Source organism: Schistocerca americana, chromosome 1 (assembly GCF_021461395.2).
Source record: "Schistocerca americana isolate TAMUIC-IGC-003095 chromosome 1, iqSchAmer2.1, whole genome shotgun sequence".
NCBI classification, from domain to species: domain Eukaryota; kingdom Metazoa; phylum Arthropoda; class Insecta; order Orthoptera; family Acrididae; genus Schistocerca; species Schistocerca americana.
Genome location: NC_060119.1, coordinates 1,155,871,360 through 1,155,888,985, shown reverse-complemented (window position 1 = coordinate 1,155,888,985; position 17,626 = coordinate 1,155,871,360). Strand labels below are relative to the sequence as shown.

The following is a 17,626-nucleotide window of genomic DNA, read 5'->3' as shown; positions in this document are numbered from 1 at the left end:
ACAACCTCATCCATACAACCTGACAAAGGGGATGCAGATGAGGTTAGTGCTTTGGGGAGCCCAATGTGGAAATTGGTCCCTCAGGTGGTCATAAGGAGTGACAGATCACAAGAAAAAAGTGGTCATATCACAATTATCATTGCATAGCAACAACCACTGTAGAGAAACTATGAGATTGGTGAAAGAGATCATAAAATACAAAGGCAAAAGGTGCTGTGGGTGGCACTAAAAGCGTGTACTGTCTTTGAGAAGAGACAGATGAGTATCGGAACAAGTTGTCAACCAGACAGCCCTACAAGATGACATGGTACTTCCCCATGGGGAGGCATTTGTATGTTCAAATCCCCAAGTAGCAAACAGAGGGAGAAAAAGCAGTTGTCAGATTGAGGTACTTAATTTCCCTGTCTGCAGGTAAATAGATGCTGCAAATGGTGACTTATGGACTCACTGCTATTGCTTCCAATGTTGTATGGAGGGGAATCCACTCAGTGACGACCTCTGTGCGAACTAATATGCTGACCACTCCTGATGCTAGTTCAGTTCCAACAGATGGTGCAGTAACCTGGAAGAGTTGGAAATGGGTCATCAGTGAAATTTGTTTCTTGGAGAGCAAACACAGACTGCAGAACAGGAGGACATTTGTTGCCGCAGTTTTGGCATGTAACCGTAATATTCATTGCAGTTTCATTGAGTTATCAGGTAAAGTTCATCCTAGTTATATGTACAGGTTACCATCTGCAACCAGAGGGGATAGAACAGCTTCAGCAAACTAAGCCTGTGGGGACATCTGGCACCTCTGGTGTCACCAGCATAGCCTTCTACTGGGATTTCTTCTTTTTCTTCTTAACTTCTTTAGAGTGCTGGTAATTTTGCAAGTTCTTATTCTCAATGAGGATAGGAACAGAAAAGGAGAAGACAGTCCTGCAACTCACAGTTCACAGCTCCTACAGCCATCTGTCGATGTCTGGTCAATAGCCTGTAGATTTCCAGAGATGCTGACACGTCGTATGTAGTTTTGTTTGAAATGTGAAACTAAAGTTTTTTTTATTATGGTTTATGCTGGCACAGTGACAAAACCTGCCAAATGACTGCATTTTTCGCAATTTGCATACACAGTTCACATTTGTGATAGCTGTGCTCATTACCAACATGATAACAAGACACCTTTATTAAGGACACCGATAAATGGAGCTTCATCCACATAAATGTGTGGAAGATAAGATACAATGTGCCTAGAGTTATTCACTGTGACACAAATTTCGGAGGTAGCATGAAAAGACTATTTTTATGGATGACCTTGTTTAACATATGAACCCCCACAAATCTGTTCTACTTGTTGATGATACCAGTTAGTTTCCTGTTCCATGGATCATTTGAACAATAAATCATAATGACATGGAATGAATCATTTTATATTTGCATCACAAATGCCTACATGCTGATCATTTAAAAGTAGTTCCTTTTTAAAAAAAAAAAAAAAAAATATATATAATGATACACATAAGCGAGTTTCTAATTCCTACCCACCACCTTTTGCACATTATTATAACAAATTCTTTTATAGAATAGAAGGAGTTGTCAAGGAGAACCTTTTTCAGTGTGTTATCAAATTTTACTTTGCTGTCTGTGAGACTGAATTAGCGATCAAAAGATTTAGTTGCAATACTGAGAGATTTAACAACAGGATACTTCAGTATCCCTGAAAAAAATGCATGGAGTTAGTGATGCATTACATGTTTCAGATAAGACAGGATGTTTTATATGAGGGAAAATCTTTAGTACTCTATTGGTAACACAATCAAATTCAGATGTGTTTTTATTTTTCAAACAGTATATAATTTTTTTAATTTTAGAAGGAGAAATTGGTGATACATTCATTTGATTGGATTTTAAGAGAGCTGCTTTTCCAACATACACTCTTGACTTTTCTCTGTAACTGTCTGTCTATATATTTTCTAGCCCATTTAATAAACTATTATCAAACATATCTACTACCAGTGACTGATCATTTACAGCACTTTCTTAATAGTGATGTTATCCTGTTCTGAGTCTGGTCATCCTGTCTCATTTCACTATATTCAATATTGCCATAAATCTCTTGTCAGAATCACAGATTTCTGACATTACCTGCATGTCCTCAATCTTTTATTACCTTTCCTTACCAATTTTTAGCAGTTTTTGTACAGTGAAACGAATGCAGGACATCTATTTTTTCATTCCAGATCATCTTAAGTGTTCTTAAGAAGGAGAATCAGTACAGTAAGGCACTATCTTGTTTGTTCTAACTGTCATACCAGACAGAGCACTCGTTACTGGATATACAGTTATTTTCTTGCTTTGAGATTTATTTAAAAAAAAAAAAAAAAAAAAAAAAAAAAAAAAAAAAAAAAAAAAAAATCAATTAGACTCCTATTGTCTTCACCCACCAGTCTTGCAATGTTAATTACTGGGATCAAATTATGGTATCTAAATAAGGTTACCAGATCATTTTCTTTCTTATAAGAATCCTTTAGAAAATCTGCAATGAAACCACCACAGACTTAACTGCTTGCTGCTGTCAGAATAAGGAATCCAAAAGTCTTGAACAGTTCAAGATTTCCCAGTGAGTATCTATATACAGTTCCAACTACATGATAACTGTAGTATTAGTTCACAAACACATATCTCTATGTGCTGAACACTACAGAATCTACTTGTTGCAATGTTCTTACCATCTGCACACAACGTAACATGTTTTCAGTTAGGCCTAACAAAAGAAAACCATGTCGAGACTTTCACGGTAATTCCACACAAATTGCAAATGTGGAGTGGAAAGTGGGGGGGGGGGGGGGGGGGGGGAATTAATTTGAGATTTTTCTTTTGTCCACCACACAGTGTCTAGATTATCACCCTACCCGAAAAGTATCTACTGCAGCATCACATTAAATACCACAGCAGAAGAAATAAATATTGCTCCAGTCAGTTTTTAAGGAAAAAAGGCATTCCTCAGAAAGCACTGTTTTCATTCTGTACAAAAACTTCTAAACATCCAAAAAAAGTAATTTTTGTTCAAAAGTAGATCAAACAACCAAACTTGGAATTTAAGAATGTTTAAATATATTTCTTTTTACTACATCTGATGTTATTCTGATCTGTTCAATACGACTTCAACAACCACCACAACAATACAAAAAGACCTATACGAAAATATATGAACAGGTAATTGCAAGGGCAAAGCTGCTCAGAAATGGTAACATAATAAGAAGCTAGGCAAAAAATCAAAATTTCTGTGGGATATTGTAAATAATTAAGCAGGCTGATGAGATCAATACTGGCAAAAAATACCTACCAAATTACACAAATGATTACTTTATAAATGCTTCCTAAAAATTTTGCTTAGATCTCATCAATCAAGATAAACTTACATTTTGTGCACTAGCATATAGCATTAGGTTAGCTCCTAGCAATGAGCATTAAGTAGTAAAGGTGATTAAAAGCCTCAAATGCAAAATGTCAGCTGGTGTAGATGATGTTCCAGTGTCACTTATAATCCATTCTACTTCACAAATTGCAGAGCCCTTGGCTCACGTTGTTAATTTATCATTCACTGAGGGTGTGTTCCCCAAAAGATTAAAAATATCAAAAGTGATACCTTTCTTCAAGTGTGTTAATAGCCATAAAGGTGAAAATTACTAATCCACTTCACTCTTCTTGGTATTCTCTAAAGTAATTGAGAGATTAATGAAACAATGACTCGCCAACTACTTACACGACTACAGCTTACTGAATAACAACCAGCAAGACTTTTGAATACATGGTTTTGGATAAGAACGATAGTGTTGTCAGAGGTAATTAACATATTTCTAAAGCTTGTGCACATTCAGAGCTCGCATAGAGATAAGATTGTTCCAACAAATATCGCAAATAGGTTGTCATATGTCAAATGGGACACTGAAGTGAAATTTATCAGCGATTTCATACCGCTCTTATATTTCGTTCCATTTATGTGTCAATTATAACGTACACCATACTAATTACTGTTTAATACGCCATTTCACTAATCTGTTACGAGATTTGGTCTTCCCCGCTAGATTATATCTACAGTTAACATGATACTAGTGACCACACTGTTGTGAGATAGTACACATACATCAGACTGATAATTAAAAACTTTTTGTACAGAGTTATGATGTAATGATAAAATACACAAGAAGAACGCAAACGCACACTCACCAAACCTTTATTCAAGGGTATTTGTCAAAATATTTACGTCTCAGCATTTGCGCACTGACATATTATTTTACACAGTGGGTTTAAAGTTTCACTATACAACGCGTGACAGATAAATAAATCAAGGCTATCACATTCGTGAAATTTACCCTCCTCCCCAGTGTCATGTTCTACGAGCTGGAGCCAGGCACCACAACCCTACCAGTCAAATTCGAGTCCCACTCTGTCATAACAAAGGCAATTCAAGGATATTATGTATTTTTTAAAATATTTGGGTTTTGAATGTTTACAATTTAACCAGGGATATTGTGCATAGTAAGTTGAAAACTAAGTTTCTGCTCTTTATTGTTTCTTGCACTTTAACGAGAAGGAAATTATTCTTTGAGTGTCTTTCTCAGTAAATTAATGGTTCAGGTAAAAATGTATCATCATAGACTACGGAAAATAATAGAGGCGGTGAGCGATTTTCAGGGACTTCTAGAAAATCTTTAGATTCTCGCTAATGATCTATTAGATGTTTTAATACAGAACTGTTTTGTTTTCCTCCTAGATTAAAAGTCCACCGCATTTCCTAGCACAATGTGAGAGTGGAGGTTGGTAGCACACTGTATGCGAAAGTCTTTTGTTTTGATTACAACTACAAGTTTTTGTTTACGAACTTTGGAGCTAGCGTTATGTGGTGGGATGTTTGATGAAAGCAGTTAGCAGTTAATGTTTAGAAGTACTTAGATAGGCAACAATTATATTATCTGTGCAACATATACTATTCCATGAAACCTTCAGATTAAATAGTTTTAACGCTGGCAGCAAGTTAAAGCACATTTCTATTCCCTGTTGTGTATATGACAGCGTGGTTTAGTCGAGACTATAGCTTACATGGACCATGGATGTTTCAGTGGGTGACGTTGTTATTCCAGGTGACAATTTTGCAGGTCTTCCATCTCCGCCGGGTAAAACTCAATCTGTAATAGGACCAGGGCTTAGGTTAGAAACTGATAAAGTGATTGTGTCACGGTGTGGAATAATCAGGCAAAAAGGTGCCAACACATATTTTGTCGATGGTTATCATCAGAAACGCTACATACCAGCCAAGGGAGAAACAGTTGTTGGAACAATAACTAATAAGTCTGGTGACATATTCAAAGTTGACATCGGTGCCAGCGAACAAGCTTCTCTGTCCTATCTTGCCTTCGAGGGGGCGACGAAGAAGAACCGACCAAATGTTCAAGTTGGAGACATCGTATTTGCCAAATTGATATTGCCAAGTAAGGATATGGAACCAGAACTGGTTTGTGTTGATTCCCATGGAAAGAAGGGCAAGCTTGGCCCTGTACCAGAAGGTGGATTCGTATTCAGCTGTAGTTTAAATCTTATACGGAAAATACTTCGCAAAAACTGTCCATTGCTGCGTATCCTAGGGACCAGTATACCACACGAGATAGCTGTTGGAATGAATGGAAGAATATGGGTCAAAGCATCCACTGTGAAGGAAACTGTTGCCGTTGGTAACGCTATTTTAGCAGCAGAATATACGGACAACGACGAAATTAAAGATATGTGCCAAAGTATTTTTGGAAAGCTGTCTAGGGAATAGTAAATAATCTCTTGTGACTATGTCAAATGGTGTTCAACTTCGTATCTTTACCTTGTAATTTGTTTTAAATGTGTCATTACCTTCTGTTTGTATTGCCTGTTAAAATCAGTAAAGTGATGATGGTATTTTGAAACTAGAACTCTGTTTTGCAACTTATTTTTAAGGAGTTTTCAGGAAGCCACATTCTGAAACTTGAGCCAGAAGCCTCAGTGCACTTCCCAGTGTCTGGTGATTTTTGCTACTGTAAATTCTCATACTTGACCTTCATTGTTTTGGAATTATAGTGAAACAGATTTCTCTGGCTCCCGGTATTTCGAGCTGTCTGTATGGAAGGGGGTTTTACATGACTTGTTTATATATTCTTTACCAAATTCTGAAAAAAAAGAAAATCCTCCCATTTCAGGACTACCCTCCTGACTGAGTACAAAACAGATTCCATAATTCTGGAACACATTGATTTGTTACATACATTTATAGTTAAAACACACTACACTCTGACATTTCCTATTAACTGCAACAGTCTCTCTGTGAGAAACTGGTGTTAGAAAAGTTTCCTGTTTGTTTCCATAATAAAGGTAGCATATAACTGCTATTTGGTCCAGTGATGGGTAGAGTGAAATAGTATCTTCCAACAAAATCATGGTTGTGGTGACAGACTGATTTGTAGCAGAGCCTGAGGTCTAGGTTACATTGGGATGTCAGTATGGTTGTGTTGGGGTACAACATGTTGTCTATGTTAGAAGTCACATTTAACACACTTTGTCATATTTTAAGAATTCACAAGGTTAAGTCACAAAAACCATATTAAATAATGGTCAGGTCTATGCATTTTTGTGTGTATTTAATACATACATTGTCCATAAACTATGAAAAATATGCAAGGGTTCACTGCAGAACTTTTACTGGTAACAGCTAGTTGCTTTTCAGCACAAGATATCATCCAGACTGCTTTAATGTAGGACGAGAAGTTCTTTGCACCAATGTTAGGCTGATGTTGATAAGATCTCAAAATGGCACTAAGATATGCGACATCTACATCTACATGGATACTCTGCAAATCATATCTAAGTGCTTGGCAGAGGGTTCATCAAACCACCTTCACAATTCTCTATTATTCCAATCTTGTATAGCGAGCGGAAAGAATGAACACCTGCATCTTTCCGTACAAACTCTGATTTCCCTTATTTTATCGTGGTGGTCATTCCGCCGTATGTAGGTCAGTGTCAACAAAATATTTTCGCATTCGGAGGAGAAAGTTGGTGATTGTAATTTCGTGAGGAGATTCTGTCGCAACGAAAAACGCCTTTCTTTTAATGATTTCCAGCCCAAATGCTGTATCATTTCTGTGACACTCTTCCCCATATTTTGCGATAATACAAAACATGCTGCCTTTCTTTAAACTTTTTTTATGTACTCTGTCAGTCCTACCTGGTAAGGATCCCGCACCGTGCAGCAGTATTCTAAAAGAGGACAGACAAGCTTAGTGTAGGCAGTCTCCTTAGTAGGTCTGTTACATTTTCTAAGTGTCCTGCCAATAAAATGCAGCCTTTGGTTAGCCTTCCTCACAACATTTTCAGTATGTTCTTTCCAATTTAAGTTGTTCATAATTGTAATACCTAGACATTTAGTTGAATTTACGGCTTTTAGATTAGACTGATTTATCTTGTAACCGAAGTTTAACGAGTTCCTTTTAGTACTCATGTGGACGACCACACACTTTTTGTTATTTAGGGTCAACTGCCACTTTTTGCACCATTCAGATATTTTTTCTAAATTGTTTTGCAGTTTGTTTTGATCTTCTGATGACTTTATTAGTCGATAAACGACAGCGTCATCTGCAAACAACTGGAGACAGTTGCTCAGATTGTCTCCCAAATTGTTTATATAGATAAGGAACAGCAAAGGGCCTATAACACTACCTTGGGGAACACCTGAAATCACTACTGTTTTACTCGATGACTTTCCGTCAATTACTACCAACTGTGACCTCTCTGACCGGAAATCGTAAATCCAGTCACATAACTGAGACGATATTCCATATGCATGCAATTTTACTACGAGCCGCTTGTGTGTTACAGTGTGAAAAGCCTTCCGGAAATCCAGGAATACGGAATCGATCTGAAATCCCTTGTCAATAGCACTCAGCACTTCATGTGAATAAAGAGCTAGTTGTGTTTCACAGGAACGATGTTTTCTAAACCCATGTTGACTGTGTGTCAATAGACCGTTTCCTTCGAGGTAATTCAACTTGAATTAAATGTACAGAAATTTGAAACTGAACATTTCACAAATCATATGACTTCAATTTATCAATGAGTGTCAGTCCCTATTATAGCACACAAAATCCTAAACACCACAATCCTGGAAATCCCACTATGACTGGTTGTTGTGCCCCTGCTGAAAGAATTTGGCTGTCACTGACCGACACATCTAACCAATTACCCTAATCTATACTCCCACATTGGAGACACCAACCACTTTCTTCACTGACTCTCCACCATCTACACCCCTTTACCTCCTGGATCCCTACTCATCACTATTGATGCCACCTCCCTATATGCCAACATCCCTCATTCCCATGGTCTTATCACTACTGAACACCACCTTTCCCAGCGTCCTTCAGACTCCAAACCCATTACCTCATTCCTCATACACCTTACTAACTTTATCCTAACCCAAAACTAGTTCTACTTTGAAGAGGAGGTATACGAAAATATCTCCACACAGTTGTGGGCAACAGCGTGGTACCCTCCTATGCCTACCTGTTAATGGGCCATCTAGGGACCTTCCTACCCTTCCAAGATGCCAAACCTCTAGTGTGGTTAAGATTCATTGATGATATCTTCATGACCTGGACTCAGGGCCAAGAGACTCTTACCTTCATTCCTTCACAACCTCAACATCTCTCCCATCCACTGCCTCCGTTAGCTGAGTGGTCAACGCGATAGAATGTCAATCCTAAGGGCCCAGGTTCGATTCCTGGGGTGGTCGGAGATGTTCTCTGCTCAGGGACTGGGTGTTGTGTTGTCCTAATCATTATCATTTCATCCTCATCGACGTGCAAGTCGTGAAAGTGGTGCCAAATCGAAAGACTTGCACCCGGCGAATGGTCTACCCGAGGAGGGGGGGGGGGGCCCTAATCACAAGACATTTACCTTCCTAGGCGGTGACCTCTTGCTCTCTGATGGCTCCATCCACACTTCTGTCCACTTTAAACCCACATGCCACCGACAGCACCTGCAGTTTGACAGCTGTCATCCCTTTCACACCAAAAAAATCCCTCCTGTACAGCCTGACCACCCAGGGACAGCATATCTGCAATGAGAAGAACTCCCTTCCTCAGTATGCTGAGGGTCACACCAAGGCCTTCACAGACGGACACTATCCACGAGACGTAGTCTGCAGACGGATCTCCTGTGCCATTTCCCCTTATACCCCCAATCATCCCACCACCACCCCAAGAACCAACCACAAATGAATGCCGTCTTTGTCACCCAGTACCACCCCGGACTGGAACAACTGAACCACATCCTTCACCAGGGCTTTGATTACCTATCATGATGTCCTGAAATGAGACACATCCTTCCTGAGATCCTTCCCACCCCTCCTGAAGTTGTGTTCTGTCACACACCCAACCTCCACAACACCCTAGTCCATCCCTATGCCACTCCCAATCCCAACTCCTTGCCACAAGGATCATGTCCATGTGGAAGACCCAGGTGCAAAGCTTGCCCAGTCCAACCACACAGCACTTCCTATTCCAGTCCTGTCACAGGTTTATCCTACCTCATCAGGGACACGGCCACCTGTGAAAGCAGCCACATCATTTACCAGCTCTGCTGCAGTCATTGCACAGCTTCTTATATTGGTATGACCACCAACCAGCTGTCCACAAGGGTTGATGGCCACCGCCAAACTGTGGCCAAGAGCAATGTAGACTGTCTCTTGCATAACATGCAGCTGAACATAAAACATAATTGATTTCAATGACCTTCACTACGTGAGCCATCTGGGTCCTCCTTTCCACCACCAGCTTTTGTGAACTGTGCAAGTGGGAGTCATCCTTACAACAAATTCTCCTCTCCCATAATTATCCTGGTCTCAACCTACAGTAACAGATTGTCTCCCACACCCTCCACCCAACAGTCCCCCCCCCCCCCCCCCCCCCTGATGAGGCTGTGACCGAAAGCTTTATGTAAGTATCTGCAACTTAACATCTTCTTTACAGGAAGTAGCAATCTGTCTTTTCCTACATTGTTGATATTTCTACTTGGTGTTCCCACCGTTTGGTATTTCCTTATACAATACTTTACTGAAATAGTTTTCAACCTGTTTGCTTCAGTCTGTGTAATGAGACTGATTCATTCATAACAGTCACCTTTTGTTTCATAGTAGTCATCTTTTGTGGTCTGTTGTGATCCTGATGCCTAAGCAATATGACCCTTTCCCAAGCTCTTTCAATTAAATTGCTCTTTGAGTTTGTTTCTGAAGCTTTTCTTCTGTTCCATTGTTTTGACAATGTGATTACCATGTGTTTTAGTAACAGCTTATCTTGGTTTTTGCTTAAACTATTTACGTAATGATGAAAAGTCATGATACCATCAAAACTGAGATCAGCTGCTTTGCATTCTTTTTGTCCTAAGGCTTTTGGGTTCATTGGTATGTGTAGCAGTCCTTGTTCACAGACAATAGCTGGCATTTTCTTCTTCTTGATTGATTTCTTGGATGCCTTCACTCTTGACGTGGACTTCCTGCCATCAGAGCACTTGGTTACACTACCACCATTTTCTGAATTGCTTGTAGTAACCTCTATTCTATAGTTTAACAATCTACTTTTTTTTACTGCGAACTTCTCCCTGATAAAGCAAACAGGAGTTAGATGTTGTTTGAGTGAGCCACTAATGTCTATTGTTAGGCCTGGTGGCAAGTGTTTGCCTACAGTTTCTGTCACCCCCCCCACCCCCCCACCCCCCCAGAAAACTCTTCCACATTCTTTATTTGCCCGTGGATCATTTCTTACAACGATATTGGACACTTCATGTTTAGAGATTATGTAAGAGTAGGATGACAATAATAGAATTGTTAATAAAAATGTATATGTAACTAGAAACTTAAGTGCAAGATCTCTTGCCTGAGTGGCGGGATATGTAGTGTTTTGGGATATTTGTAAACATCCCAACACACCATTGGAAAGCTGTCGACAAGAGATGCTCATGAGTAAGTTGAACAAGCATAAATGTAGTGGGAAAGGGAAACTGTGTTTTCCTTTCTTGTATGCGGTGAATGTGGAGCAGTGGTGGAGCCGGCGAGAAGGGGACCAGAAAAAATGGAATTATAACCATTGGTCATCCAGGAATCATTTGTGCTGTGGTGCAGCAAGTGCTGAATCCGAGAGCCATGGAGTAAACGACGCAACAAGGGCGTAATGAACAATTGAAGAGTGATAGTTGTTTAGCTGTGTTTTTTCCTCTCAATGTGCAGTGGACACATTTTAGTTGGTAAACAACATATGTGGTTTTGCATTATGATCTACCTTTGATATAGTACGACTTACCAGTGGTGGACCTGGTGTAGGTGGTAATGCTTGGGAGCATAGGGCAGACTTTACAGTGGGAGCAACTGCAGAGATAATATCCTTGGGGTAGGGATAATGGTCTGGGAATCTCACATGGTTTGTAAAGGATGTATTGTTCTAGTCAGTACTTTATAAATATGAAACTCGTACTGACTTACTGACAGTTTTCACATTACCTCCAGTGCAGTTCTTCTGTAGCCTGAAGATAAATGTTTTTGATGAAAATTTGATGTTACAGATTCTGGACACCAAATAAAACCATCTTGTAATTCTCACATCTGAGACCAATTTCTTTAATCCCAATCTAAGTGTTGTCGGTTCCTGCTGTCTTGTTTTAGTTCAGAACATTCAGTGCTCAATCTCTGCCCATATTACTGGATTACCTATTTTTTCCATATCAATCTCATACTCTGCCACCATGCTGTAGAACAGTTCTTCTACATATACTCCTACCATGTTCCCTTTTGCCTGCACTTAACTGAGGCTTTTGCTTCACACATAAACCTTTCTATTTTGCCAAAATTTCCATTCATCTCCCTGTATGCAGCATTACTTTTATTTGTATGACAAGATCTACAAAATTTCTCTCCCTCTGTCGTATATCCTGATTTGGTTTCAATGTAAATCTGTTTACTTCATTTGTTAGTGTCCTGTATTCTTCACTTCATATCTTATCCAATGTATTCTCATGTTCTGTTCTTTCATTACTATTTAAAGAACATTACCAGGCTTTGCTGTGTCCATAGTGGCAATTACAGCCCTAATTCTGGTTCCTCTATTATAGTCCTTATGTTTTCAACTGCACCAGCTGCAACACTTATTTACTTTAATGGCCATTGCTTCAGCTGTGGAGTCTCTATTCCCATTATTCATATGAAATGGATAGAACAGGCAGCAACTCTCACCATGCCACGTATCTCAATAATAAAATCCTCCTCCTTGTAATCCTACTGGAAGTACGGATGGATCAGTCGAAATTATTATGCTCATGTCTGGCAGGATTGCTACGTATGCCATGGAAGGATACATCTGCCAATGCCATGTCATATGGCCACCTCTAAATATGTTGTGAATCACCACAGCCTCACTTGTCACAACCAGCCAATGTTTACAGAGCCACTGTGGTGTACCTGTAGATGATGACCCAGCCCTACATGGTTTTTTCCTGGACTGCTATGTGAACTTTATTGTTACCTACCATATGTCCGCCACTGGTAGCTGAATGGTCAGCATGACAGAATGTCAACCCTCAGGGCCCGGGTTCGATTCCCGGCTGGGTTGGAGATTTTCTCTGCTCAGGGACTGGGTGTTGTGTTGTCCTAATCATCATCATCATTTCATCCTCATCAACGCACAAATCACTGAAGTGGCGTCAAATCAAGAGACTTGCACCCGGCAAACAGTCTACCAGGCGGGAGGCCCTAGTCACACGACATTTATTTCTACCTACCATAGATGTTTGGCTAGTACACTTACCTGTCTGCTCAATGTGGTACTGTCTTCACTCAAAGTTCAACTGAAAGTTGTGTTTTCAGTGAACAAACTGATGACATGTGGGTGGATCATATTCAAGTGCCTCCTGGTTGAACCTACAAACAGCGTTCTCTTGCACTAATGTGTGAGTTTTTAACAAAATTTCAAAGTACAGTATTGGCTAAGAACATCCACTTACAGAAGTTTGCCATTTTGTTTATTTCCGGAAGTCAGGAACTACGACGGCTATCCACAAAGTACATTACGTTTTCGTTTGTGTCCGTTAGGGGCAGAGCTAGCGCGGCCATCTTGGTGTCATGGCATTCCGCCGCTCAGTCGGCATCCTGCTGTGCTAGTGAGAGGTTTGTGCTGTACTCCGTTGAGTTACTGTGACAGTTTGAAATGTCAGCATTAATTGAAAATACCGCGAAGTGTGAAGTGCGTGCTGTAATAAGGTTTCTGACTGCAAAAAACTGTACACCGATAGAAATCTATTGGCAGCTTTGTGAAGTGTATGGGGACAACATAATCACTGAAGGTGGAGTGCGTCAATGGGTCATAAAATTTTAAAATGGCTGAACTAACGTTCACGACGAAGAGCGAAGTGGAAGACCCAGCATAGTGACTGCCGAACTTGTCGAAAAAGTCGATGCCGCGGTCCGTGAAAACCGTAATTTCACAATAACGGAACTCTCTATGAGTTTTCCACAAATTTCACGAAGTTTGTTGCATTAAATCATTTCCAAAAAGCTTGGTTACCACAAGTTTTGTGCAAGATGGATACCAAAAATCTTGACAGAGATTCACAAAAATCAGCAAATGGCTGCAGCGTTAACGTTTTTGGACGCTTACGAGAAAGATGGCGACTCATTACTCGATCGCATCGTTACTGGTGACGAAACATGGGATAAGCACGTGAACTGCGAGACAAAATTGCAGTCAATGCAGTGGGGGCGCACAAATTCCCCCCAAAAACCCAAGAAATGCATGCAGACAATGTCGGCAAGGAAGGTGATGGCGACTGTCTTTTGGGACAGAAAAGGTGTGATTTTTGTGGATTTCCTGGAAAGAGGCACTACAATAAACTCTCAAAGGTATTGCCAAACTCTGCACAACCTCAGAAGAGCAATACAAAACAAGTGCAGGGGAAAGTTGGGCTTAAAGATCTTGCTGATTCACGACAATGCCCGGGCCCACACGGAAAATGCCACTCGTGAAGTTCTCGAATCAAAAGTGGGAGTTGTTTCCTCATCCACCATACAGTCCCGACCTGGCACCGGGTGACTTCCACTTATTCCCAGCAATGAAGAAGTGGTTGGCTATGCAGTGTTTTGATGACGACGCACAGCTTCAAGAAGAGGTAACCACGTGGCTGAAGGCACAGGCGGCCGAATTTTACGACGAAGGAATTTCCAAGCTCGTCCATCGCTATGATAAGTGCCTTAATTTAAATGGTAACTACGTAGAAAAATAGTATTTAAGTGTAGCTTTCATCTGTATATATTAAAAAAAATTTCCAATACTTTATTTATTTTTAATTCCAAAACGTAATGTACTTTGTGGATAGCCCTCGTATTATTTTCTGTGATTTATTTATACATAATTTGTGCTTAGTAAAACCTATGTTCTCGAAGAAGCAGAATTGCATGACTTCTCATGGAGATGTCTACTTCCAGTGAAGTATGCAACTTGATTGAAAGCAAGGAGTGTTAAAGAACACCTGATTGCACATGATTTGCACAATACATTAAGAATGGCAAATGTTGTAACATAAATAACACATGGACATGGACATTGCAAAAGTAGATGTGCGGAAAGGAGAAGATGAGTGTGTCTGCAATTTATAAAACGTAATGAACTTGCTGTACTGGAGATCGAGAAGATTCTAGTTACATTACATAATGGTCAGGCAAAGATTCCAAATTCAGATATTGGATTGTAACGGGTACCCAGGGGCAGATACAGACTCCTATCACAATTTAGTAGTGATGAAGAATAGGGTGAAGTTTAACACACTAGTCAGGAAAAATCAAAGCACAACAAAGTCCGATACGTAAGTGCTAAGGAATGAAGAGATATGCTTGAAGTTCTCTGAAGCTATAGATACTGTGATAATGAATAACTCAGTAGGCAGTCCAGTTGAAGAGGGATGGACATCTGTAAAAAGGGCAATCAAGAAGTTGGAATGAAAAACACAGATAGAAGGAACATAGCTGTGAAGAAAGAATCATTTTACAAACACTCATTTACTAAGATCGTATTAATGCACTGAATTTCATTAATGCACTGAATTTAAAATAAATTATTTATAAGGCAATAAACATATAATAGAACTACTACAATACGTATTTACAATGAACACATTACTGCACTGAAATGGTGCTAAAGTTAGATTGTACCACACACACACACACACACACACACACACACACACACACATCAATGGAGTAGAAGGAGTTGGCTACCAATAAATCCTTTAGGCTTCTCTTAAACTGAATTTCATTGGTTGTTAAGCTTTTTGTGGCTGCTGGCAAGTTATTGAAAATGTGTGTTCCTGAATAATGCACACCTTTTTGTACAAGAGTAAGTGATTTTAAATCCTTGTGAAGATTATTCTTATTTCTAGTATTGATTCCATGAATTGAGCTGTTGGTTTGAAAAAGTGATATATTTTTAATGACAAATTTCACTACAGAATAAATATATTGGGAAGCAGTAGTTAGTATCCCTAGTTCCCTAAACAGGCTTCTGCAGGATGTTATGAGTTGCACCACATATAACTCTTATTGCACTTTTTTTTGCTCAAAAAACTTTAGCTTGGCTTGATGAATTACCCCAAAAAAATAATCCAATATGACATTATGGAATGAAAGTAAGCATAGTATACCAGCTTTTTTTTATTTTTATATCCCCTATGTCTGACACAATTCGCATTGCAAATAGAGATTTGTTAAGACGTTTCAGCAGTTCTATGGTGTGCTCCTCCCAGTTGAATTTATTATCAAGCTGTAATCCCAAGAATTTAACACTGTCCACTTCTTCTACCTGCTTGTCATCGTATGTTAGGCATATACTCATGGGAAACCCCTTAAAAGTTCTGAACTGCACATAGTGTGTTTTTCCAAAGTATAGTGACATGTTTGTATCATCGGCAAACAAAACAAACTTGGCATCTGGAAATGTTACTGATGAAAGGTCATTGATATACACAAGAAGAAGTAAGAGCCCTAAGATGAGACCTTGTGGGACCCCACATGTAATTAGTTCCCAGTTGGATGATGCCTGATATCTTAATACGTCTCTTTCCTAATAACACCCTTTGTTTCCTGCCAGATATGTAAGATCTGAGCCATTTTGAAGCATTTCCCATTACACCATAATATTCTAATTCACTTAAAAGGATATTGTGATTTGCACAGTCAAATGCCTTTGACAGATCACAAAATATACCAGTTGCCTGCAATTTTCTGTCTAACGATTTAAGTACATTTTCACTGTAAGTGTAGATAGCCTTCTCAATATCAGAACCCTTCAGAAATCCGAACTGTGACTTTGACAGTATGTTATTTGTGATAAGATGGTTATAAAGCCGATTGTACATTACCTTTTCTAAATTTTTTGAGAATGCTGGCAAAAGTGAAATTGTATGTAAATTTGATGCTATTTCTTTATCTCCCTTCTTAAACAGTGGCTTAACTTCAGCATATTTCAACCATTCAAGAAATAGTTCACTGATAAACGAGTGGTTACACAGATAGCTTAATATGTTACTTAACTCAGAATCACATTCTTTAATTAACTTTGTTGATATTTCATCATACCTACTAGATGTTTTTGATTTTAAAGATTTTATGATGGACATTACTTCTGCTGGTGTAATGTGCGAGTTACTTGGAAGTTACTTCAAATTCTGGTCTGAGGTATTCCATAGCAGCATCTACGTAACCTGACATAATCTTTTCAATAACATCTATAAAATGTTTGTTAAAAAGTTCTGCAACACTATACACTTCAACAATGTATCATTTACTCTTAATGCTATTTGTCCCTCTTCATGTCTGGTTCTACCAGTCTCATCCTTCACTATATCTTGTCTTTATTTTGTTATCTGATATGACTATCTTTTCCTTGTAATATATTTGCTTTGATGTCCATATTACAGTCTTTAGTATTTTGCAGTATTTCTTGTAATGTGCTAAGCATCAACATCAGAACTAGAATGAGATTTTCACTCTGCAGCGGAGTGTGCGCTGATATGAAACTTCCTGGCAGATTAAAACTGTGTGCCCGACCGAGACTCGAACTCGGGACCTTTGCCTTTTGCGGGCAAGTGCTCTACCAACTGAGCTACCGAAGCACGAGTCACGCCCGGTACTCACAGCTTTACTTCTGCCAGTACCTCGTCTCCTACCTTCCAAACTTTACAGAAGCTCTCCTGCGAACTGTTCGGATTGATAGATACAGTTTTCTTTTTGTTGTACAAGATAGCTCTATTCCTTGACTTGTTTGTAGACTTTGCTGTAACCTTGATTAGTTTTGGGGGAAAACAGTGTTCAGATAAGGTAAGCACTTTATGGGCCAAAGTGTTATTTTTTCATTCATGTCGTGAGCATTGTAAACATCACTCCAGTGAAAGTCTCTGAGGAGTGCCCTAAAATAATCAATTTTTGGCTTATTGATTATGCTCTTGAGCTCAGATTTAACAGATTTTATATCCTTTTCAGTATTAACATTTAACAGAAGGAACTGCATGTCATGGTCTGAGAGACCATTGA

At 39.2% G+C, this 17,626-nt stretch overlaps 2 protein-coding genes and 1 non-coding gene across 4 annotated transcripts in view; 1 reads left to right on the top strand and 2 right to left on the bottom strand.

Moving 5' to 3' along the window:
• Window positions 1-4,419, bottom strand: part of LOC124619489 (sorting nexin-29) — a 177,631-nt gene extending 173,212 nt beyond the window's left edge. Inside the window, exon 1 of one of the 2 annotated variants that reach the window (XM_047145914.1) lies at window positions 4,210-4,419. The gene's annotated coding sequence lies outside the window, so the exon portion shown is untranslated. The remainder of the gene's footprint in view (window positions 1-4,209) is intronic. The other variant, XM_047145906.1, reaches the window with a different exon arrangement.
• A 439-nt stretch (window positions 4,420-4,858) lies between these two features.
• Window positions 4,859-5,917, top strand: LOC124551602 (exosome complex component RRP40-like). Its single transcript, XM_047126453.1, has one exon. It carries the CDS (start codon window positions 5,093-5,095, stop codon window positions 5,801-5,803), a length of 711 nt encoding a protein of 236 aa, XP_046982409.1. The 5' UTR covers window positions 4,859-5,092; the 3' UTR covers window positions 5,804-5,917.
• Window positions 5,918-17,134: 11,217 nt separating this feature from the next.
• Window positions 17,135-17,209, bottom strand: Trnal-caa. Its single transcript has one exon. It is a non-coding gene; the product is annotated as a tRNA-Leu (tRNA).
• Window positions 17,210-17,626: the final 417 nt, after the last annotated feature.

Excerpts from the sequence above, each read along its gene's own strand:
- LOC124551602 (XM_047126453.1), top strand. The coding sequence starts at position 5,093 with ATGGATGTTTCAGTGGGTGACGTTGTTATTCCAGGTGACAATTTTGCA.